Source organism: Dermacentor albipictus, chromosome 5 (genome assembly GCF_038994185.2).
Source record: "Dermacentor albipictus isolate Rhodes 1998 colony chromosome 5, USDA_Dalb.pri_finalv2, whole genome shotgun sequence".
Lineage (NCBI taxonomy): Eukaryota > Metazoa > Arthropoda > Arachnida > Ixodida > Ixodidae > Dermacentor > Dermacentor albipictus.
Genome location: NC_091825.1, coordinates 144615456 through 144640677, shown reverse-complemented (window position 1 = coordinate 144640677; position 25222 = coordinate 144615456). Strand labels below are relative to the sequence as shown.

The following is a 25222-nucleotide window of genomic DNA, read 5'->3' as shown; positions in this document are numbered from 1 at the left end:
GAAACCCGAAGGTGGTCAATCCCTCAATGCGGCCTGCCTCGTAATGAACTGGTGGTTTTGGCGCGTAAAATGCCGGAATTTAAGTTAAAGCGCAAGCACGGCATGTACACGCTGCTGGCGCCGTTCGGACAAGGCACAATAATTTGCAAAAGCGCTTGCGTGTTCTCGGAATCGGTGGCCAAAGCTTCGAGTGTCGTCCACCCAGTCACCGCCTACGACATATGCTGAAATAGCGGTTTGCTTATCCGCATCAGTGCGTCGTGCACAACCGATTGAAAACGCGGAGGTGGGGGAGGCAGCTGAGACAGCTAACAGACGTGTCACCACGTGATCAAACCTGTTGGCGTCCGCGGGGTCGCCGTGAAAAGGGTCCATATACTCTCGCACAGTCGTGGCGAGAGACTTCTCACAAACGTCAAGGGTTCGCTGAACATTACAAATCCATAATGAAGATAGCAAGACAGGCTGGGGCAGTATGACCCGCATTACGATAAAGCGTGAACTTCGCTGAAAGGCGACCCAAGCCGCGCTCTCACATTCTAAGCACGAGTGGCCTTTTGACAAACACCAAAAGTATACCGCTATCATAACAAAACTGTTATAGAGTTAGTTATTAGTTTTATACCGCTAAGCTTGGTATTGGGCATCAGCTTCGTTCAAAAGAAGGTTAGGTGTGGTTGTACGCCTTAACAGCTGTGCAAGGCTGAGTGAGTGTACTGTTTTTGACAGTCAAATGACAATCGTTTCTCCAAAGTCCAGCCACCAGCAAAGCGCCAATTGTTAGTTAGTGCTCTGCTTTAAACTTGTCTTTGGCAGACATCAAAGGTACACCCCGCACTTTACGAAAGTGTCATACCAAGGGAACACGACAGGCTGCAGCAATATTGCCGAAAGAATTTCGAGCAGACGTGTTTGCCCTCGCGCAATCAGCGCGTCGTCGTAGTCGTCAAGCCCCCTTGGCGTCTTTGCGCTCGGACGTCGGGGAGGTTGTTTGCGAACTCGGCTAGCGAAGAGTACTGCAGCAGCTCCTGCTTCCAGCTGCCGATGTCCGTCCAGAACACTTTCTCGAAGTCGTTCATGTAGCGGCCGAATGCCCGCTTGTATTGCCGGCGTAGTTTCTTCGTCACGTGATGCAGCCATAGAAGATTGGTTTGCGGGTAGAATGCGCGCCAGTCGTTCCTATACCAGGAGCAGTTTTTTCAGTGTTAGGAAAGAGCAAGCTGTCCTATCGAAAATGTAGCATTAATTCAATAAGGAATATTAATTTGGAGAGAAAGAACGAGAGGCTGTCGGCATCGAAGGTGTTACACCTCAACAATGACGGCTGAAGTGCCTCGTGGCCACGGGGAAGATCGTAATAACATGAAAAAAGAGTATGCAAGGCGCCGAAAAGTTGACATAAAGAAGTGAAGCGATAAAGAAACTATGCGATGCTGCAAATGGCGCCGAACGACACTGTTGTGGAAGTTATACGGACAGTATCGGAACACTATTTGTGTCATATATACACGCTCGTACGTACAACGTACATGTGTACGTAGTACGTACAGAACAGTACATAACGTGCATGCACGGCCGTATACATACATACATACATACATACATACATACATACATACATACATACATACATACATACATACATACATACATACATACATACATACATACATACATACATACATACATACATACATACATACATACATACATACATACATGCATGCATGCATGCATGCATGCATGCATGCATGCATGCATGCATACATACATACATACGCGTGCACACAGACGCACATTGCTTGCAACTCGATGCCTACAATCTTTCAGATCTGTTTTCTTCAACCTTAAGAAATTCCGTACAACTCATTTCGTTAGGGGACGATATGCATAAAATATCAAACGAGGTTTACAACCGCAGTACTTCTGACAGCGCATAATAGAGGGTGTCGGGATAGAGGCAACAAATGGCTTTTACTCGGTGGCCCTCATGAAATCATCTTAGCGCCACCTATGATCAACATATTTCTCATTTAGTAATGATAGTATTAATATTAAAATTAATACATGTGATAATACGGTGTACTCTTAACCGGAATCGCCAAGTGATAAAAAGTTATAGTAAAAGCAGCACTTCGTCAAGTTAGCCACACACATAGAAATGTACGCAGATTTGACCCAAATGTTGATACCTGAGAAATGAAGCTATCGCGAAGCGGGTAAATAAATGCCACGCATTCGATTCTATTCTGCCCAGCGTTTTGCCTCGCAGCGATTACCTGCCTACCACAGCAGACGGCAAGACACGGACAGCCCCGAAACATTACTCACGTGTCCGCGCGTTACACAGTCTACGGCATGGGCTCGCTTTGCTATGACACAGCACCGGGGCCAGGGTCAGCGCGCTACTGGAGATTGTGACATTGTGCAGTCGTGTGCTGTCCTGCGGGTAAGCTACTCGACAAGAGCTCAGTTGCACCTCGCTGCAGCCACGGTCGGCCAGAGCTCGTGGATGCTCGTAAACAAAGCTTCGCTTTAAAACATTAAAAGCAACTAATAAGTGGCTAGGCGAAGCGTTAGGCAGATACCTATATAAGCGGGTCTAAGGGTTCTCCGTGCCATATACAGCTCTGCGGGATAGAACACTGAGTGCGTGTTTCTTTTGAGTGCGCGTCGCGTTGTATTTACAAACGAGGCAAAACTCTATGACGGGCTTGTAACTGCCCCCGTCAGAAAGCTCGACCAACTGCTTGGCAAAAAGGGGAGGGAAAAGAATAGATGCCGGAAGGGAGGAGAGAGAGAAAGATATACTGGAAGAGAATGGAGTCCAGTGCCAAATCCCCTTACAAGACATTTATCCAGACTGTCTGCGGATGTTTTCTGTGACGTTTTTCTGTATATAGTCAACATATTTTCTATAGGGAAGGTGTGGACGTGCGTGTTTACCCTTTTTCTCGGCTAATGTCCGTGTAGCTTGTTCAGGAATCTATGAACTGTATTAGAAAAGAGGAAATAAGCGAGAGTAAACGACATTTGTCTATGGAGTATATGCGGTGTATACATAAAATGCGTGGACAGATACGCAGTGATAATAAAAAGGGCAAGAATTGTGGCTGCAATGATAAGCTGTAGATGTGAGCCAAGCTGAACGCCTGCTGTGTCACTTCAGCTGCAGGACAATAGTCACGGAACACACACAGCGATCACACATACAGAACGCACACTCGCAGACATACACGCTGCACGCAATAAAGCTAAACTTCAAACTAACAACAAAAGCGCGACGCCCTGCACGAAGTCCACATGGCACTTATTAGTAGGCTAAATTGCTAAGTAAATTACGAATGCCGAGTACCGCATGACACACCGGTGCAGTTATAAACAGTAAAAGTAAAAGCAGCGAGACAGGAGCTGTAGATTACCCCACTTTTTGAACTTATTTTAGCGTCAGTTGGTTCACGCCTCTTGTGAAGCAGGGACACCTTTTGTGAAATAAGAACGTATAGTCGCGAGCAAATATTTGCAGATCACTGCATCGGCAAAAAATTGAAATATATTCTATAACAGCTCCGCTGCCTGGAATCTGTTGTACACTTTGTATTAGTCGCAAATTCGCGCGTAGGCGTGCACTTTTGATTTAAGCCGGAATGCGAAGGCAGCGAAAAAAAAAAAGCCACGACACTCCTGGTCCCCAAACTTTTGCTCGCGACTTTACGGGACAGGAAAGTGCATAAATTACCTAACTATCATTTTCATAATATAGTCGACGTCTGGAAGAGCACGGTCAATCGGCTCGTGCAAGTGGTCCTCAGTCACCGTGAGGACTGCTGTGTCACCTGCGATGGCAAAAGAAAACTAACATAAAAGAGCAACAAGTACAAAGAACATGTTTACGTCATGTCATAGTTCCCAAGATCTGAGAAAACGAAGTTTGGCAGGACGGATAATCTTTTTTTTTTTGGTACGCTTGCTACTGTAATTGGCTCGACAAATGCTGAACATGTAAAGAGCTCAGTAACTTGCCTGAAGTACCACGAGCGCCGCATGTTAAGTAGAGAAAGTATAAAAGCTCCATTAGTCTAAACTGACTTATTGTTTCCCTTATAGTGTCCCTTTACGTAGAGAAAGTATAAAAATAATCGTCATCATTTGACAAACGTGATCCAATATCCTTGCAGACGTCGACACACCGTTCGTCGATTCATCGACATCGTTCCTCCTCCGTCATTCCAGCACTGTCATGCTGTCGTCAGTTGTGATGATGCCGCAGTTATCATGCGATGATATATGACGAAAGGAGTGAGTTCTCCGACATAAAAGATGGTTATGAGGTGTGATATGTTAGTTACTCGACATGAATGACCGTAATTCCGTGAGTGTATAGATACGGTGATTTGAAGAAAGGAAATGGTGAGCTTACGCTGTGCTGTGCACGGCCTTACGGGATTGAGAACATATGAATGGCGATCGGATGGCATGGAATTGGATAACATTTATCAAATGACGACGGCGGTTCGTGGACAGTGTGACCACGGCGGCATGACGAGCTAGACACGGAAGGACCGGCACACAGACCGAGCGGTCTGCGTTAACGCCATTGATGTCTTGAAGACAATGTCTTTCTTAGCGAGCTACCCTCCCCGTTCCGCGTCGGGCTTATTCCTAACCACTTTAGGTGGCCGATCTTGAAGATAGTGCCGTCCGAAAATATCAGCTGGCTTGTGCTACTGGGTGAATGCCCCTGGAGCCACTGATCGCCTTGGTGTTCCAGATGTACAGCGATGAGAACAGTTAGGGTGAACACGCGAGCGCGTGGCCGACGACACTGTTGGCGCCGCGTCACGACAATCACTGGAAGCACTACACATGCGCAGTACACGTGAAGCGAGGCTGTCTTTCTACCGCGCGCATCACGTCACTGGAGAGGTCCGTCCATCGTCTGCTAGCCGAACTTTTGCCTTGTGAGCTGATACTTCCGGCATTTCAAGTGCTTCAAGAAAACAAAACTGAAAAAAACGCACATAGCTATGTGGGGCGTGACTAATATCTTCAGAGTTGTTCCGCATGCAAATGCAGCATATAAAACACCGAGCATCTACCGCAGACGTTCAGTCTGTCGCCACATGCTGTTATGGCTAGAGTTCCGGATCCTCAAAGACTCTCTATCGTTGACCTTTCACTAAAAGGTTATTCCCAGCGATACATCGGCTCTTTAGTAGGTAGGCCTCTCAAGACTGTGAACCGAGTAATTCAGGCATATAAGAACGAATGTCGCATTCAGGAAGCGCCACGTGCACCTCGTCCTAAGGCTACCGCAGATGACGAAGATGCATGCATGCATAATTGCAGCTGTTGTCGGGAATCCTTTTTTGCCTGCCGCAGCAGTTCGCGAGGAGTTGGATTTAGACGCTTCGGACACTACTGTTCGACATCGCCTGCGTAGTTCAGGCCTTCGCAGTTACGTCGCAGCACAGAAGCCGCTACTTACGGCTGCCAACAGGGAAGCACGACGGCGGTTCGCTGAGCAGCACGTGTCGTGGACAACCGAAGACTGGGGACGTGTGTTTTCGGACGAGTCCGCGTTTTTGACGCGACAAGACCAAAGAGTGCTTGTGTGGAGACAGCCACAAACATGGTAACGTAAGCTTTTTCGTTGAAGAGTTGTTTTCTTACTTTATTTAACAACGCCACGCAGGAACGATCCAGACAACGTGCAAAGCGTCTCTACCAGCGGGAAAGCAAGTGTGAGCGTGTGGAGTGCGATTTCGCAATATGGTTGAGGACCACTACACCGCATACGTGGGCACTTTTCGTCTCAGCAATACTGTAGTATTTTGAACGATGTGCTGTTGCCGTATGCGAGCAGTTTATTCCCCGACGGCAACTATCTTTTCCAGCAAGACCAGTCGCCGATCCACACGGCCAGGGTTGTGAAGGACTTCCAGGCAGAGCAGCACATACCCATACTGGAATGGCCATCGAAAGGGGCGGACCTTAATATTATTGAAAACGTGTGGGGCCGCCTGAAAGCTGCCTTGGCAAGAAAGCCCCTTCATTCCGCGACTTCCGACCAGTTGTGGGCCGCAGTCAGCCACGAGAGGGAAAGCCTAAAGGCCAATCACGAATATGTGCAGGCACTTTATGACTCGCTACCGTCCAGGACAGCGGCAGTCGTTGCTGTCGGTGGTGACGTGACTCGGTTCTAGAAATTCTAATATTTTATTTCCCTGTAGTACCTCTGTTCCACTTACACTGCGAGCTTGCAGTTTAGTTCAATAAACAATTGAAACACAAAGTGTCTTATGCTGATTTATTCATTGACGCCCCACATTTCCTACCAGATTGGCCAGCAAGTACTGAAAGTGTCAGCTCAGCAGACAGAAATGCGGCTAGCAGACGACGAACGAGCGTCTCCAGTGACGGGGTGCGCGCGGTGGAAATATTCTTTCGCAGAGCGCATACTGCGCATGTGCAATGCTTCCAGCGATCGCCGTGACGCGGCGCTAACAGTGCCGTCGGCCACGCGCTCGCGTGTTCACCCTAACTGTGCTCATCGCTGTACATGTGTGCTACAGGTATTTGAACAGACGAATGTAATTGTCCAAAGGCGGGGTTAGAATAAGGGACGTCTAACACAGAAGCCCGATACTGTCAGTTAGATACGGACAGTTATCTCCACTTCCTTTAACCCCACTGCAGGGTAGTAAACCGGACGCTCGCCTGGTTGACCTCCCTTCCTTTCCGTTCCTTGCTTTATATATATCTCTCTATTGCGGGTGCTCGTGCTGTCAGTGCAACGACAGCGCTACCTCGTTCCAAAGCCTAATCGAGCGTTCTCGCCTGCACTCTGGCCGCGAGACTGACCATCGCTGAGACGAGCCGAGGCTCCTCCCAAGATGCACGCCTCCATAAACCACGTCTCGATGAGATAGTCGCGGCCGCGGATGGTGAAGCGTGTGGTCTTCTCCAACGTGTACTTGACGAGCACACGACGCAGCAAGAGTGCCCGGTGTTCGAACTGCAGTGCCTCTTCGGCCACGGCCAGGGACATCGCCACCTGGTGGAGGATGCTCCAGATCTGCACCGTGCTGTCCAACTGCAGCGCAGGGAAAGCAGTTAGTAGCACTAAATTGGTTAAACTGATATATTATTCCGATCCCTTTTAATATTTTTTTTAAAATTTCCCGTTATTACATTGATTATGAGCATTTCCAGTCTCGAATTATGATTGAGCCTTTTTAAAGGTTGCAGGTTCAGATGTCTTTATGGAAGTACGGCGCCAGCGCTGAAGAAAAAGATTAACCTGAAGCATAAATGTGTAGGTCAGGCTGGTCGTCGTTATTAGAAAAATTAATTGATGGACTGACGTCTAGAACACTTGCGTAATATGCTGATAATGAAATGAAATACCAGTCACAAATAGATGTACCGGTTGTTATTAAGTTGAGGTCCTCCTGGTGTGAGACTGAAATCAACTAACAGTAGTGACATTGATGAACTACCATCGTTTTATCTGAAGTTTTTTATGTTTCTTGCGCTATTAACGTAAACATGCATTCTTTCAGGTGCTCTTGTTAATCTCCTTGCAGGCAAGCCAGATGCCTCTTAGGGGGACCGGATATGCCCGTAGCCTTTTCAATTGAAAAGCACCAGACAGAAGGCGTTATAAAGAAAGGTAGCGTTAGTGAGAACGGGGAGGATTATCGATGTGGTGTAAGAAGAAACACTGTCAGAGGCGTGATGTCTTGAGGAGCGCGTACCACTAAGCACAAACGCGTAACTCACTCTGTTTCAAACAACGTATTTGCGTCATCTGCTTGCAACAAGCTGTCGGCCGTGGCGTAACAAAGATACGGTGGCCCTGACATCGAATACAGTGCGGCCATCCCGTTCCACCAAATGGGAAAGAAAAAACTCAGTGCCCTTCCACTCTGGCCCGGTATGACACTATCTTCGGGATCGGCACACGTGTTGGGACTGCTTACGCCTGCGTCACCTCCGCCGCGGATCGGCCCGGCATTGCACTAGCTTTGGATTTTTTTCTACACGTGGACACGATAGTGGGGAAAGTAGCCCTTAACAGCTTCGCTTTAAAAGAATGTAACAGCGTGAATTAAAATTAACAGTAATATTATTATGCGTGGTCAACTTTTCAACAATTATTTGGTAATGATTATTCTGTAAAGCGTCGAGCAGCCGATAACAATAACGACGTCAACGAAGTTGTCCGTTCGTGCATGCATCCACTGCAGAAATGAAGCTTGGCTATAGAGCAAAGTTCTTGAGCGCCTATGGGGGCCAGGAGTGTTTTGCCGAGGCATGCGGGAACTGGCCGGAAAAGCAAAAGAACCGCGATAGTGCTCAGTCTATTCTTAGAACGTGCTTGATGTTACTGTTCGCTCGCCATGGCTTTGTCGTCGGCAGCCCCGTCATGCAACACAGTCGAGACTGTGTGCACTTGCAAGCGAGAGCACATCATTCTGGTGTGAAGGGCGGGTGAAATCGTTACAAACAACACACCCACCTTGAGCTGGTCGAGAGGAACGCCGCCGTACGACATGTGCCAGGCCAAGTACGCTCGTGGTGTTCGAACTGCGAAGGATGTGAGAAAGGCTCAGTACCGACATGAAGGTGCGTACACTGGTCCAGTTAGTGATTTGAGTTTCGATATTTATGTACATATATATATATATATATATATATATATATATATATATATATATATATATATATATATATATATATATATATATATTATTTTGCGACCACCCAATGTCTCCTTCACACCTTTGGGAAAATGAGGCTGCTCTAGGTGGTATGATATATACTGCCTTCGATGCCGTTTCGCTGCGATCTCGCTACAGCTGCCGTTAGCCAAAATGAATAGCGCGATCGTGCCAGTGCACGTGATCTTCCATGCACCGAGCGTCCCCCCGCCTCATAGCGCCGAATGAACAGTCCGAAGCGTCATGCGCTTTTCTTGTGTACCTTCCACTCTGGTGTGTGGTTCTATTATAAAGGTAGACAAATCTCACTGTAGGGGCGTTCGACAAAACCGCTTTGGGTCTTCCTTTCTTTCCTCACCCGACTCATTTCCGTCTCGGCGCTCATCAGGCAGGGTTCGGGCTGCTCGTTCTCGGGCCTCGAGGAGTTCTTCGGGATACGAGTCGAACACGCAAGTGACGCTGCGATGAAAATGAAAACGCAGATACCACCCATCGTGAAAATCCATGTTCATTAGTGCAAAATGTTCGCCGTACAATGCATGCAATGAGACGTTTAACCTTTCGATTTGTGCGTACATAACTTCCGCTGTCGGAACTCCGCGTTAGGATATAGAAGCACACTGTCGCACACCTTCTAGGCACTTGGCTACATGGAACACTGTCGTGACGTGAGCCCTTTTCTTACCTCTTGAGTTCCACGAAGCCGTTCGTGAAGTAGTCTAGCCCATCTCGTAGCTCTGTGAGTTTCCTGCGGGGCCGGAAGATAGACGCCGAGATAAGAAAAACCTGTGACGTTCACTGCGTGATCTCACGAAGAAATGTGTTGGTCACAGCCTTTGCATACAGCACGCGCGTATAGTTCAGACTTCTGTTTGTTTTAAATGCGTAAGCACTTCTGTGCTTACCCAATGAGAAAACCGTCTTTCCGTCCGTCCGTCCGTCCGTCCGTCATGTAAGACGATCATATTCAAGACAGACCCCGCAATAGCGAGCGATTTTACTTTCCTGCCTGCTGTTCATTCAACGCAAACGAAGAGGGGAAAACACAGCGCTTACGGAGCTCTCAGCACAAGCAGCACGCTTCCCGTTTCGTAGATGACACTGAAGATATGGTCTGCGCGGCCGTGCTATTGACACTTTTCGCGGAGCACTTTGTGCTGGAGAAACGAGATGGCACTTTCGGCGGCGCGCCGCATGTCGCCTCAACGACAGCGCACGAATACGAAACCATTACCGCCACAGAACACCTGTATTACCGCTTCCACCTTGCTTCTGTGCGATCAGGTGTCGGAAATGCAACTGAGTTTTCGCTAACGCACCGTGCTCCAATCATGCCGGATTGGATCAAGTGGATTGAAGACTTGTGCAATAGTTGGCTGCAAAGATAGTGACTGATATAATAAAGTATGGAATGGATCTGTGTAGCCAAGTTCGCGGACCGTTGCTGAATTTGTTCGTACGTGTTACCGGCACTTCCCAGATGTATACGGCTTTCCTCGAGGATGCAGAAATTTGCTCATCCGCAGGGTCGTATCGCTAACACTCCAAGAAAGTGCTTCAGCCCCGGACCGTCGACAAGGGTGAGTACCGCTCGTTAAACAACGACAAAGGGAGTAGCCTCGCTTCTTGTCGTAGTTTGTTTCGCGCACAGTACCTACAGACATCTACCCCAACTGGCGCGGCATCTTACGCCCACTCTATCGCCAAAGCGGCAATGCGCAACAAATGCACACACGCATTGTAAACGCGGGGGCAGCAAAGGCAGTTGAGGGAAGCAATAGACTCGCGTCATCACGTGATCAAACCTGGCAGCGCCGACGGGATCGCCGCGAAAAGGGTTATATGCGTGCCGCCATTAAACACCTAATATGAGTGCCGCAGGAGGAGTACATAATGGTCCAACGCGGATGGATAACGCGCTAAAGAGGGATAGTGGCTTATCGTGATCGGAATGTCCACAGCGCACCTAGCGCCACCGCCCGCATCACTCCGTGTTGCCGCAGCGCTGGCGTTGTCGCTGTCAACTGCACTAAACTAAGCACAGCAGACGGCATGCATACTCACGAGGCTATCTTTATTTCGGTCAAGAGGCGGTGTTGCGACTCTTGCGTGGAGCCGAGCTTCACCACCTTGAGCACGCTGTCGCCCGTGTAACTGTGGACGCGGAACACCTCCGAGTTCTTGCCCTCGGCAATTTTCTCGAACTCGTCTTCCTCTCTTGAGACACTTGAGGAGGGAGATAGAAAGTAGTTGGTCAATGTGTAAGACAAAGTGGAGGAAAAATAACTTCAGTTCACCATTCATGACTTCGCGGTCAATTCCAACACCGATGCGTTTTTTCTTATTATTTTCAAAAAGAAGGCTTAGCCATTAAAAGAATATTCTCCGTACCCCCTCCCAACATTTTGAAAGTTGGTCTTCCAAGTAAGCTAACCAAATTAAATAGCTGGTAGCCTCCAAATTAGCAAACTAGCAGCTGTCAGGGAAAAGAAGAGGAATGTATCGATAACTAGAAGCACTGAAACAATGCTTAACGAACAAAGTAGAAGTTTTGCCCGAAGGCGAAATATTGTTCACGATAGCAAATTAGTAGTTAGCTATACGAAGTATTGATAGTTGCCTTATGCACCGTTAATTAAAATAGCAAGCATGCTGTCGTACCCGTACAGGGAAACATGAGCATATATCACTCGATGAGCACCACGGACGCTCGCTGTCAAGATGCTAGCGTGAGGACGAGCGGCCACAGCAGCGAGCGAATTGACCTTCGTTCTGCCTACGGTTTCTATGCGAACTAAGCGGCGAGAACACAGCACACGCAAAACTATGAGGCCTTGGTGCACCTAGGCATGTATTCACCCCATATCACTTTCAAGTTAGGGCCCGCGTGGCCGCCGGTGTAGGATTCCGCCTCCGCTTCCTCTCCCCCCGGTGTGTATATATATATAACAAGATGTTGTTCGTGAACACGGGCAAAGCTCTGTATTTCGTACGACAAGAACTATTTACAACAAAGTACAGGTTGAACAACGGTGCTTAAACTTTCTCTGTCCTCGGTAATAGTTTCGTTTAGCTGTAAACGATTTTCTGTTTGCAATGGCGATCACATTATTGTATGGTAATTTTTTGCTAATGGCATTTCCATTGCTGCTCTGCATGCTTTGCATTGGTCACAGGCATTGCACGCATAGGTGACGGTGCAAGGTACTTGCTGTGGAGCATTGTTCAGCGTCAATTCTACAAGTGTCGTTAAATTCCACTCGTTTCTGAACTTTAATATTGGAAATGTTGAACATGTGTGTACCTAAATTTCGTGTTCTTCAAGCGTTATAATTTCTTCTACGTCAAGCGTTTCACACTACCTTACGAGTGTCGCATCTTTGCTGTCTATATACTTTATCAGGTGTACACGAATACTATAGCTGTTTAGTTCGTTTCTAGATTTCGCAACAATTATAAAACTGTAGCTCTCGCAATACTACCTGCATATTAGTTTGAAGAAATAGGTGTCTCTAAATAACATTGTTGATATGAACGGAAAAGTTATTTCTTGAGCATGGGGCAGTGCTATCGTTTTTTAATGTTGATGTTGAATATGTTTCGTGGTATAGCCTGTTGGCTCTTGTATTGTTATGTTGCTACACAATTACGTCGGGGTTGCACAAATTGCTGCGCTGTATGCAATTGCACTGTCGCGTAAGTGTACGTGAAAATAAAACGTAGTTGCACATTCCCACTTTTGTTAGTAATAAAATGAAAACCGTATCGTTCGGTTTTATTGCAACAGGAATTACATGGACACTAGAAGCGCATTTCTGCTGTCGCCGTCAGGTTCCGTGTAAAGTCTACGCACCAAAAAGTCGTCGCCCTGCGACGCGCGCCGTGTGTGAGAGCGAAAGGGAGCGAGGGTGAGCCGGCGATCACGGCTCAATCACGCGCACCGAAGAGAGATAGCGCCCCCTCTCCGTCACGCGCAAGGCTCCCGTGGGAGAGTAGGGAGGAGGGAGTGCACCCTCAAGGAGACCACTGCGCCCGCGGGCCGCTGTCTCTGGAAGGCCATCTGCGACGACAATGTCCGCCATCGCTAGAGAGAGAGAGAGAGGGGAGGGGTTCTACTCGGGGCGGCGCGGTCGGCCCCGTGCGCCCGCCGCGTCCGCTGTCTTGAAAGCTATCTGCGGCGTGTACAGAGACCGCCTGGTGCAAGGAACACTATCCATTGCAGATCAATCTCGCGCGCCATAATGTAGCAAAGTGGTGAGGCAGCGCGGGAGGGAGCCGAGGTCGCTTCGACACCGACAAGTGCTTAGTTTGCACGGCCGCGCGCGGTCGACCGCACCGTATCTTGAAATAAGCTGCAAACGGCTCACAACTTTGTGCGCGCTGTTTTCCCGCCGCTCTTGTGTTGAAGCGCCCGAAGGTGACTTCGCTCGCTGCAGCTGCCGCACTTGCTCGCACCAGCGTTTTGACAGCGACTGTCAAACGCGCTGACACCATGCTTGTTAATCCAGTTAGTAATAGCATGCTTCCGAGTTTAGATGGCCCATAAAACCATTATCCTTGCTTGGTATACCTGTATACCGACTTGCTAAGACAATCGATGCTTCGCCTTTTGGGCAAAATTGTGACATTTTCTTTTCTTTCTCTATCTTCCCCTGCTCTATATTCCGCTATTGACAATGCATTTGCGCTGTAGTTTTCTGCTTGGTCTTACATTGCCTAGTAGAGGAATCTGGCTTCCCATCAATCTGTTAATTCCGTTTTTTTACCGAAAGTTGCGTTCAGTAGGTTACATGGAAAACAGACTGAATCGTATTCAATTGAAATATATATGTATTTAATTTCTCGATAAGGACGATCTCCTGATGTGTTAAGTGGGACACCTTTCTGCATTATTCCTCTGCAAATAATAAGCTTATGAAGCCTAGAAAAGCACACGAGATGTTATTTGTAGCTTTAGTTGAAGTGTAGGAATGATAAATTAAAGTGAAATCAGAGTGGACGAAAAGAAAAACAGACTGTCGTAGGGAGGAGCCGAACCCACAACCTGAACATTACGCGTAGCAAATATTGATCGTGGCAGCACAGTACAAAAAAAAAATATTGTTACAGGAGAAAGTAACTTGGCTTCAAATAAAGGTATGTATATGAAGGCAAAAGACGTAGAAGATGAAGAGTTAGGCTAGAAGCTATGGCCGATGGAACATATAAGTGATTTGCTCTTATGAAGTTCCCGCTACAATTTGTACGAAGATGCGATAAAATGTTACCGAGACCACGTACATGCTGTTGAAGAGCTGGTCAAACGTGACGAATGACACCTGACCGCACGCTGCGAGCAGGTTTGTGAGCTCCATGCCTATGTTAGCGGACAGGTGCCCCGGAGTCGGCGTGGTGTGTTCAGAGCTCTGCGTGCAATAAAAGCATTCGCAGGGTACGTTGAATGAGCAAAACAAACACGCAAGCAAGCAAGAAAACAAGCAAGCAAGCAAACAAACGAAAAGACAGACGGATAGATAGATAGATAGATAGATAGATAGATAGATAGATAGATAGATAGATAGATAGATAGATAGATAGATAGATAGATAGATAGATAGATAGATAGATAGATAGATAGATAGATAGATAGATAGATAGATAGATAGGCTGGTAGAGTCGGAAAGAGTGGATGAATCCCGAATCACTTTCTTGTGATAGACGAGAAGAAGCGGAACAGAGGGCGCATGCAAAACAACTGCTCGCACGCGTAATGCGAAGAGAGAGAGAGAGAGAGAGAGAGAGGGAGAGAGGGCTCTTTATTAGAAGAACAGAGAATTTTGCCGGCGCGTATATAACCGCTGGCATGCTACTCTACGCATGCGCAGAGTAGCATGCCACTCGCGCATGCTACTCGCGCATGCTTCGCGTAATGCGAAGCTTCGCCTTCGCATTACGCGTGCATGCGCGGAATATTGTGCTTCAAGAAGTAGAGCTTGACGCTGTGAGTCTGGGGTTAAAATCCCCGACGATTCCCATACTCCCTAATGCGAAATTTGAGCTCAGCCTCACGCGTTTTCCTGTAGCGATATAATGGGACATCGCACCGATCACCGCACCGACGAATTAGACCTTTCTGGTTGTTGTTGTTTCTTCTTTTACGGCACAGCCCGCGCCGCCACTTCCGGGTCTGGATAAGGTCCCTTTATAAATATATCTGGGCGGAAATGAGCGCCATATGGTGGTATCTCAAGCTGGCTTCCTCCGCGGTCTTCATGCTACCGCTCATCCCCTTCTACTAGTCTAGAAGGTGTTGTTCCGCGGCACCCTCCTCCCCCGCTTTCCTCCTCGCTCCCCTGGCTTCGCTCTCGCCGTATTTTCGTCTTTCGCTGCGTTCGTTCGCTCGGCTACGCCGCCGAGGCACGCCGATGCTCAACGCGGAAATGCTGGAAAATGTTGCGAAGATTGCCTTGAAGACCTACCAGCAGATTGTCATCTTCGAGGAAGCCCGTGCCAGAGGTCAAGGTGGAGGCGGTGTCGGTATCTTGCGCGTTGTCTTGAGGATGACCTGGGTCTGGTTCGCCGGCTTATCGGTGACTGGGGGCAACGAGAGCTCCCGCACGGTGCGCCCGCGTGCGGGAAAGCCGTCGCCACTGGTACAGGGCGCACGCCAGAGCGAGGAGCCCCAGAAAGGTGGCGAGCAGCACGCTGTCATAAAGACTTCTGGGGAAGCGTATCTGTTGGACAATGCAAAATAGCTCTGTTTTGGAGCAGTCGTAACACACTGTCTTATGCAAAGCTAAAAAGAGTAGACACAAGGTACAGTTCCGCACACGACATGAAGTGCGACGGGGACTTCGCTATCAACAACCACATCTTGCGAATAGCCAACATGGTCCAACAGTTTTCAGCGTGTTCCTACAATCGGAACAAGCTTCTTTCCGACGTGTTCGAACGTCATATCGGACGCCGCGTTGTGCCATGTGTGTAGTGCTTTTAAAGGGATCCTAAAGGGAAACACTAACTTGAGCTGCATTTGTGTATCAAGCTTATACCGTAGTAATGAGGTTATTAAACCAAGAAAGCTCGGTAAGACAGCAATGACGCTACAACGAAGAAACGCTGGCTTTCTCGTAATCTAGAATAGATGTAAGCATCAAATTTCTACCGGTAGGAGATGATAATAGCCACAATCTTAAAATGGGTGCGCGTGTTCGCAACGGCACAGCCCACCACCCCGCACCACGCCATAGTGTACATACATTGGTCCATATGGACGCAATGGTTTCCTGTCGCAGACAGAACCTCACTACAAGGCTTGTCTCGGTCGAACAGCTATCCGCGGCGCGCCGGATCCCACCCGCTTGGACGATGACGGACGAGCCGTACGCGTCGGGGACCCCGAGACCTACGACGTTGAAAAGGGCATATACAACTCTTTCTCAGCGCCAACAGACGAGAATCAGGCGCATAGTGCTCTCTATCCTCCTTTTGGACGTCGCTGTTGGAAATGACTAACAAAACTTCATCGTACTGAAGTTACAGCTTGAGGGATATTGTGAAGATACATTTGGAAGATCTCGGAAGGAATAGCTTTTTTAACTTCTTTGGGGGTGGGGTGGGGGGGGGGGTAACTAATGTATGTAAGGCGGCCTTGACGGTTTGTCCCTTTCATGTCGTTTTGCTCTCACAACTTGACCGGATGTTCTCGTTTCAGTGCCCGGTTAAAGGCTCCTGCTTTTGGCTCAATGTCGCTTCAAGGTCGGCGAAAACGGGATCTGAAAGCATTTCATGATTAAAGTAGCTTAAAGCGGCAGGCGACGCCACCTTGTATTTTCCGTATGGAAGCACGCCATATGGCTTCAAGGATTTAGAGGGCGTCTGCTGGAGCTCAGTTACTGTGTAATCGGTATAGATGCATAGAGTTTGATACAATAATTACTAGAAGAAACTGCCGATATTCTCTATGGGAGCGGCAAATGGGAGCCGTTGTGCCAGCATGGAAATTATCGCGAAATACATGGATTTGCCTAAACTTCGTCATTCTGGCTTCAAACGGCTCTGTGACTTAGTAAACTCGTCATTTTCAGCAATTTACTGCGTAATGAATAATGAAATAAACATTATTAAAATTGCCCGACGGCAGGTTTCGAATACAGGACCTCTAGGTGTACACAGGCCTGGTATGGAAACGATTACGCTATGGACCCATGTATCGATAGGCGATGCGAAGCGCGCTCATGAACTTATGTCGGGCACTTGAGACGCTCGGCGCGTTTCGATTTGGCCACCTCGACAAGCTCAACAGTTGCAGTTCGCAGCGATTGTGCAGGTTCGCAGCGTCTTCTGCACTTCGAAGGGTATAGATTGCTCTGAAATTTACGACAATGAATGCACATAAATGGCAATATACAAAGCCACAAGAACGTCTAATTCACAAGCACGAAGATCAGGTAAATCCACGTGCTTCCCATCACTCCGATGGTGGGTCAAAGAATGCAGCGCCAGAGTTCCTTCTATTATATTGTGGGAAACGCTGTGTACAAATGCACAACGTTCTGTTGCAAAATAGCCTAAAGTGGATAAGCTCAAATGCGATGAAATCTGACATCACAATGACGTAGAGGCGCTGAGTTGCTTGCGAGAGAAAAAAAATGGGACGGTGATTTTCATTCTCTAGGCTTATTAATCAATCGATATTACTTCAATATATCAAGAAGATTTAGTTTTGAAAGAATACATTGCAGTCTAAATTGATTTAGTATCTTTCTTCAGTGTCCATTTAAAGGCTACACTCGCGCAGTTGCTATTAGTTAATGGAAACGTGCACGTTGTTTCCTACTCATTGGTACCATTGTTGGTCCACTATCGTTTTCGAGTAGAATGCTGTCGATTACCTGGCTCCGAACATCATTAGTTCGCAAAGGGGTATACACGGGCAAAATGAGATCACGCTACTCACTTCGTGGTTGCGAATATGCCCTTTTCTTAGTGGGAATATGCTTACGTGGGCTCCGTTCGTACAGGACTGTTTATACCAGAACGCCTCGACTTCTCCTAGGGCGGTCGTTAAAGTACCTAAACTACCTAAACTAACGGCGAGTTGAAGCGAGCGGTGAACGAAATGACATTATGGGCATTCAGAAGGACGGACGTAGCAAAAGAGATTCTGCGGAGATATTTACAGAAGTCAAAGTTAAAAATATGAAAAGAACCATAGAAAGAAACCGTACGTGGTGGGCAATAGAGGAGTCAATTTTGTCTGAAAACGAAAGCTTTCTTCTCGTTCTTGCGTATGCTTGATTCGCTTTACCTGACTTTTGACTTCCATTGCCGTTCCCGCACCGTCAGCTGTGCTTTCGATCAGGTAGTGGCGGCAATACCCAAGCAGCAGCCTGGTGCTCTTCACCACAGTGTGGGTGACCGGCTTGAGCAGGAGCAAGACCGCTGCGACTGCCACCACGAGGGCGAAAAGCATGGCTGCCGAAACAGTCCGTGCAGGCGCTGCGAGGACAGGGCAGATTTGGATTTGGATTTGGATTTGGAGCCTGGAGATATAGCACAACCCACTACGGGGGATTGGCGATGAATCGGGCGGCAGTGGGTTGAAAAGGAATAAATACCTAAATAGGTTTTTTTTTTACTGAAGATGTGATATTAAATTAATTCTAATCGTTAACAATAATTTTCATGCTATTGTTTGTTATAATTAGAAGTGAATATTTTTGGTTTCTTGTTTTGGAAAATAAAACAGTAAATTTAGCATGGAAGTCTCCTCGTTGCTATTATAAAATTATATATGGCATCACATACGTTCCTATTATAGTGTCCTAGTGCCGACGCCCCCAGAGACAGAATGATAGGTAGCGTGATGGCTAATCCAAGTTGGCGGAAGGGACCTTCTAGAAGTCGTTTTCTATGCACGTTGAATCTACGACACTCAATAAAAAAATGATCCATAGTTTCGGGTTCATTGCAGTAAAAACATTTAGGAGAAGGTGCCAAACCAGACCTATGAGAATAGAAATTAAGCCGTGGTATTCGGCAACGCAGACGCGTAAATGAAACTTCAAATTTTCTTGTTGCACACCACCCGCTGTGCCAAGGAAATCTAAGGTGCTGAAAATCGGCGTTATCTAATACACATGATTTGGCATGTTCTTCTTGAATGGAAAATTTTTAAAATCTTGCAGAAGTGACGTATGCCGAAGGTTTTAAGATCCTCAGTACCGGGCCTTTAAGAGATGCCGCTGCTAGTGCGTCTGCTGACTCGTGTAAAGTGAGCCCCACGTGCCCTGGCACCCATACCAGGTGGATGGGGCGTAAATGTTGGGGAACCAGTGAATCAAATTCTCGGAGAATGATACTTGAATTGGGCACAGATAAAGCGGAGCAAACAGACAAGGAGTCGGTTAAGATTGCGGCTGAAGAAATAGATGTGGGAAGTTTGCGTAGAGCGAGGATGATTGCCAATAACTCTGCTTGAAATATTGGCGTAAAGTCGGGTAGTCGAAGAGAGAAAGACCAATTTAATGATGTCGAAAAAATGCCCACTCCGGCCTTCTCCTCACTGACAGAAGCATCTGTGGCTATTACTGCATTTATTTGGAGGTTCTCAAGGTGGTCATGTAATAAACCTTTTAGGTATCGAATAGGTAGGAGCTTAGCGTTATTGGGAAATATATCGCCAAATTCAACACTTACTGTCGAAGTAGGTAAATTTTGAAAAGCCACATCACGGATTGGTATTTGTAATGGCTGTAACAGTTTCTGCACAAAAACAACCTGGGGACAATGCAGTCTGGGCCATTGATTCTCAAAGAATGCAGTTGGTTCTCGAGTAAAAAATGGCTGTGGCTTCGGTAAGGTTAAGCCCAGGATGCGAAGCATACTAGCCTTTATTTTAGTTGTTGAACCACTGTTTAGCCTGGTGAACTGCTGTTGCTTGGCTATATTTGGTTCGGCTAGACGAAGAAACAACTCATGCATTACTGCTTCGCCTTCAAGAGTGGAACGCGACAGCGTTCCCGTCGACCCGCCAAGGGGTGTAAGACAATGGGCTACAGGGCAGCGACTACGCGCCCCGCATTGGACGCGGTGAGCGTCGAGCAAAGCAGCGTTCGGCGCGGCAACGAAATGTGCGCCTGAGCAAGAGACGCACGCCTTAGAAACAGCTCGTTTCTAAGGCAACACCGCATTCACTAGAGGCGCTTTTGTACCCCTTTGAAGCATCGTACTCGTGGCTCAGTGGTAGCGTCTCCGTCCCACACTCCGGAGACCCTGGTTCGATTCCCACCCAGCCCGTCTTGCAAGAGTTGAGCCAAAGCCACTTCTCTGTCGTGACGTCACGTTGTCACGTGGTTTCATGGCGACACCGCCGCGCCTGAGGAGCTGGGTTGAGCTCTCGTAATATGCTTCGCATAAAATATATTAGGAGCGTCTCTGGGGAGAAGCATAGATGTTTAGAAATGTTTGGACTGTCAGTATATGAAATCGAGTTTGAAGAGAAGGCAGGTGAGTTTCATGATATAAAATATTATTGGCTACAAATTTTGGAAGGCCGAGACACAGACGTAGTGATTCGCGTTCTAAAAGAACCAGAGGACGTAACTTATACGTAGGACCTCCTGAAAATATCACGCATCCAAACTCTAGAATGGGGCGGACATACATACAATAAATCATCAGCAAGGTCTCCCTGCGCATTCCAAAACGACTGCTGCAGACTCTTCCTAATAAACCAACGGCGCGTGCTCCCTTAGATGCGATGTATTCTATGTGTGTCTGCCAATTTAGCTTTTCGGTGTAAATCATTCCCAGATATTTTAAAGAATGTAGCTGCGGAATAATCTCCTGGCCATATGACAGTGTTATTCGGATGGGAAAAGTCAAGGGAAAGACAATGATCGCACTTTTGTTGACATTTAGCGACATTTGTATTCCTTTTAGCCAAGTTTCAATCTGATTCAGATACGACTGCAAAGTTTTATATAGGCTATGTATATCATTCGATACCGTGAAAAATGCGATATCATCAGCGTATACGTATACCTGTACGTCATGATGTGTCGGGATGTGATTTAGTAGAATATTGAATAGTACTGGGGAAAGTACTGCACCCTGAGGGACGCCCCTTGTCTGTTTGTAACTTTTAGAAGAAACACCGTTTTGATAACAATAAAACGTTCGTCCGCTTAGGAAATTTTGAATCCATGCAATTATATACTGTGGAAGATTCACACTATTGAGTCTGTTGATGAAAGTACCGTAGTCGACACTGTCATACGCCTTCGCAATGTCTAATGTCACTGGGGCCGCATACTGGTCATTGCGGCGAGCGAGTTGGATTCTACTCTCCAAGTCAACATGCGCACACCAAATAGAGCAGCCGGGCCTGAATCCTATTTGAGAATCATTTAATATTTGGTTCTCGCCTATCCATCTATCAACGTGACCATAAAGAACTCTCTCGATTAACTTTACAAGATTTGAGGTTAGGGAAATAGGTCTAATGTTGTCTATTGAATGTCCATCGCCTGGCTTTTTGAGTAGTGGAATTATTTTGGCAACCTTCCTATCTGGATGAATCCATGCATTCTTAATCGAGTAATTTATAAAATTAAGCAAATCCTGGGGAGACAATTCGAATAATAGTTTTATCATTGCTGTAGTTATGCCATCAGGGCCTGGGGCTGAAGCTGGCAGCATCTTTACCTCTCTCATTAATTCTTCTAATGTGACCGTTACGTACTCTGGTTCAGGTGCTGGTTCAGGTGCCGGTATATGATAGGGGCGAAGCGATGTGAATCGACGCTCTAAGCCTTTTGCAATATCCTCCAGTGACTGTACTAATTGAGTGGAAGTTAAGCTAACTGACTCAACATTAACTGGGGCTGAAACAATCTTTTTAGACCGTAGAAATCGAAATAGGGCTTTTTTATTACTAGACTGCGATAGGTAACTGTAATGTTTGGTGTTATAATTTTCTTTCACTTTGTCAACTGTTTGCCTGAATGTAGCTGCAGCAAACTTATAGTCAAACCAATTACGGGGACATTGATTATACAGTAACTTTCTCCAGGCTGCCTTTCTTCTTCTATATTCGCGTGCACAGTCCGGATTCCACCATGGAGAATAAGTACCACCTTTAGTTGACTGCATACTTTACTTGCATTTTTTATAGCTGTCACTTAGCACTTGACACAAATTAACTGCCTTAACTTCATCATTTAGGCCAACCTGTTTTTCTAAAGCTGATCGCAGCGAAACTTGAAATTTAGTATAGTTAAGATAGGTGCGGACATGTTTTTCAACCAAATTAATTGGGCGCGTTATTTCAAAAGTTATTGGAAGATGGTCGCTATTTGTGGTCGAGGTAATAGCAGACCAGGAGGAGATTACACAGCCCGAACTGGAAAAAGTTAGGTCTAACACCGAACGCGATGTGCCGGATACATAAGTTGGGGTTCTCGAATTTACACAATTAAGGTTATTTGACGAAACCCAGTCTAACAATCGTTTACCACAAGAGTCGGACCGATAACCCCATGATACGTGGTGAGAATTGAAATCACCAGCTATGATTATATCCTTTCTGCATGCTGCAACCGCGGCATCAAGAGAGCCTGTATTGCGGACTCCTGTAGGGAAATAAGCATTGATTATCGAAAATGGGGCGCATCCAGGAAGCGTTACATCCAATGCTAGAATCTCACTTTCAGTGGAAAATGACTGGTGACTAATTTTAGCTCTATGACAAATCTTTGTTGAGATGAAAAATGTTAATCCCCCTCTACAAGAAGGACGATCTAGACGAAAACTGCGATAATTCTTTAAATGATAATTCTTTTCTGTGGATAACCAAGTTTCTTGCAGAATAATCAAATCTGGAGAAAGATCTTCAGAGATATAGGAGATCAGCGGCTGCAGCAAAAATGGAAAGACAGTTCCACTGCAGCACTTTCAAGCTTCCTATGTTGACGATGTTCCGGCAGTGTTAACTGCCGTCTGTAGAATGTTATCCTTTAGGAAATCATCCTTTGATGAGTTCTTATTTTCACTCTTTTTAGATTTTAGCTTGTGGAGGGTAGTAGCTCTCGGGGAGTATGGGGAAGCACGACGTTTATAAGTTCTAGCATCCAAATCCATGTTCTCCATGGAATCTGAACCGGATTCGTGACTCTGAAAGCCCTCATGTTCTACATGAGTTGCGGGAGCTTCGGAGGCATCAGTACTGCGAGGCGAGATCTCTGCCCATACGTGTTTCTCTATGTACTCATCGGAGACTGTGACTTCAGAGGCAACACTTGGACGAGCAGTAACATGTAAAAGTTGCGACAACTGAGAGGTCAGAACTTGTCCAACGGTCTCTGAAAGGTTTGCAAATAAACTGTCAAGGGCTTTTGCCATAGCTTTCTCAACGGCAGCAGCTACAACATCACCAAGAGATGCATCCATGGCTTTTGAGTGACGAGCAGCAGCTGCAGCATAGCCACATGATTTCTCTAATGAGAGTGCACGAGCTTCACGACGCGAACACCGTTTCCGTTCTATAATTTGTAGAATTTCGAGCTCTTGGTCTCTCGCAGGGCATTGCGCACAGTCCGCAGGGTGGGAACCTTCAGACAAACAGCATCGTTCGCTCTGAGAGGAACACGTTTTTCCATCGTGGCTTTCTCCGCAAATGCGGCACCGAAGCTCTGATCGACATCCCTTAAAACTGTGGCCGTATCGCCAGCATTGAACGCATTGCAATGGGCGGGGAGAAATTGCTTCCACCCTGTATATTAATGGCCACGCCTTGATCTCTGACGGCCTATTTGTGCCTGCAAAGGTGACAATAACCGACTCTGTGGGGGTTCTTTGATTCTCACAAACGCGTGAACATCGGTAGACGGAGACGGCACCTGCCGGGGAGAACATCTGCAGGACCTCTGAAGCACACAGGCTCGCGTCGACTCCACGTACTAGACCCTTAACGCAAGCTAGATGAGCAGGAATAAAAGGCCTCACCGGGTGGTTCGCGAACATTTCGCACTTCAGAAGGTCGGACACGCAGGTCTGGTCAGGCGAACAGCAAAGAATGCCCCCTCTGCCAAATTGGCGGACCTCGGTTAGGTTTTGGAAATGCGGGGTTGCTTTCCGCAGCTCTTCTTGAATCACCTCGGGATTCTTCACGCGGATGAATCCCCCATTGGTCGGCACTAGGGCCACTGGAACGCTGTTAATGCCACTGCGCAAGAAAGCCCCTATAGGCACGTAATTAGTGGGAAGCGAAGCCGTCCAGAGGAAAGATCTCTGGCCGGGAGAAGAAATAGACATTAGGAACTCTCAATGAGAGGAAAGTTCAAAACAAAACTAAAGAAAATAAACCGCCCGATACTTGACCAGTTCCCCGCAGAGAATAGGACAGGGCCACCGCTCCAGGAACGCTCCGGGACAGGACCAAGGCCAGAGAACCAGAGAATCCGAGGCCAGAGAATCCCCGCAGAGAACAGGACAGTCAGTTCGCCACGTCGAAGCTCACGAGACTCCACGAGCGAGCGACTCCACGAGCTCCACGAGCTCCACGAGAGGCCACCGAACACTTCTTCTACTTCTTCTTCCTTGTGCTGCCGCCTTCTGTTCCAAATCAGCGCAATTTCTGCCCTCTACCAAGTGCGCGTGCTATCGTGGTCCGGGGCGGGTCTTTGTCGCATGCTTCACGATTATGCAATGGCCGACCAACGCAACGCAGCTGTCGTCTTCGACGAATGGCGTTGGACGAAGATGAGCTCGGCGGTCGCCACTCGGACGCTTGCGCACGCCGCCACTGGAAGAGGTGGACGTCACCAGTCGGCGATGACGCCTGCCTCTTGGGTGCCTTCTGTCTCTTCTTCTTTTAGAGCGAAGCTGTGTTTATGCGGATCGTGTGTCGTCGGTGTCAGAGTTCGGTAAAGCTATCATCATCAGCGATAGCTCGAGCGTCGTCGTCTTCTTCCTCAGCGCTATACCGCACAAACGCGCTCGTGCCACTGCTCCCGCGTTCGTTGTCGTCTTCTGCAGCTGGCTGCGCTGCCCCTCGTCATTCTAGCGTAGAAATTCAATTCTCTTCTGCGGTCGTAACGGGGAGGCCGCATTTACGGGCGTATGAGCCATTGTTTAAGGACGTATTAACCATTCGCACTGATTTAACTTTCAAGCAACCTAATGTTGAAGAATCGCAAGTGGCAATACCGGGTGGCGGTTGCTAACCACGCCACCGAGCAAACTCGAGATATCTTTTTTGTTTTCGTGTAATTGTTGTAATACTTTTTGGTTATAGTTGTACATTTCTATCTATTTTTCTTTCTCTGTGCACCAGTACTCAGAACTCATTGCTGTTCCAGGGCATGTTGACTTATTGATTGATTCATTGATTGAGTGCATTGGATTGTTCGAGTATGGGCCGGATCTGCATCACGCTTCGTTGTTCCGTGATAACGTCCTAAGTTCCAACCTTCTTCATCTTTGCACACAATTAAGCGCGTCACTTTTTCTCT

At 47.3% G+C, this 25222-nt stretch overlaps 2 protein-coding genes across 4 annotated transcripts in view; one reads left to right on the top strand and one right to left on the bottom strand.

The window, feature by feature from the left end:
- Positions 1-25222, top strand: part of LOC135906318 (arylsulfatase B-like) — a 194007-nt gene that overhangs the window by 161073 nt on the left and 7712 nt on the right. The gene's annotated exons all lie outside the window — the stretch shown is intronic.
- Positions 894-24549, bottom strand: LOC135906319 (serine/threonine-protein kinase haspin-like). 2 transcript variants are annotated; one of them, XM_065437664.2, is made up of 11 exons: positions 24085-24549; positions 18016-18206; positions 15185-15439; positions 14007-14131; positions 10791-10952; positions 9412-9474; positions 9085-9185; positions 8525-8592; positions 6865-7096; positions 3740-3836; positions 894-1179 (listed from the first exon to the last, which is right to left on the bottom strand). In XM_065437664.2, exons 4-11 carry the CDS (start codon positions 14078-14080, stop codon positions 927-929), a joined length of 1050 nt encoding a protein of 349 aa, XP_065293736.1. In that variant the 5' UTR covers positions 14081-14131; positions 15185-15439; positions 18016-18206; positions 24085-24549; the 3' UTR covers positions 894-926. The 2 variants fall into 2 exon arrangements, with proteins under 2 accessions (XP_065293736.1, XP_065293737.1); XM_065437665.2 differs by having other exon boundaries at positions 24090-24549.

What these genes read in the sequence shown, in the direction of transcription:
- LOC135906319 (XM_065437664.2), bottom strand. Translation starts at nt 14,080, where the DNA reads ATGGAGCTCACAAACCTGCTCGCAGCGTGCGGTCAGGTGTCATTCGTC. An exon ending in GGCTTCGTGGAACTCAAGAG is followed by an intron (nt 9,186 to 9,411) that starts GTAAGAAAAGGG and finishes TTTTCATCGCAG; the next exon opens with CGTCACTTGCGTGTTCGACT. An exon ending in ATTATGAAAATGATAGTTAG is followed by an intron (nt 1,180 to 3,739) that starts GTAATTTATGCA and finishes CTCCTGGTATAG; the next exon opens with GAACGACTGGCGCGCATTCT.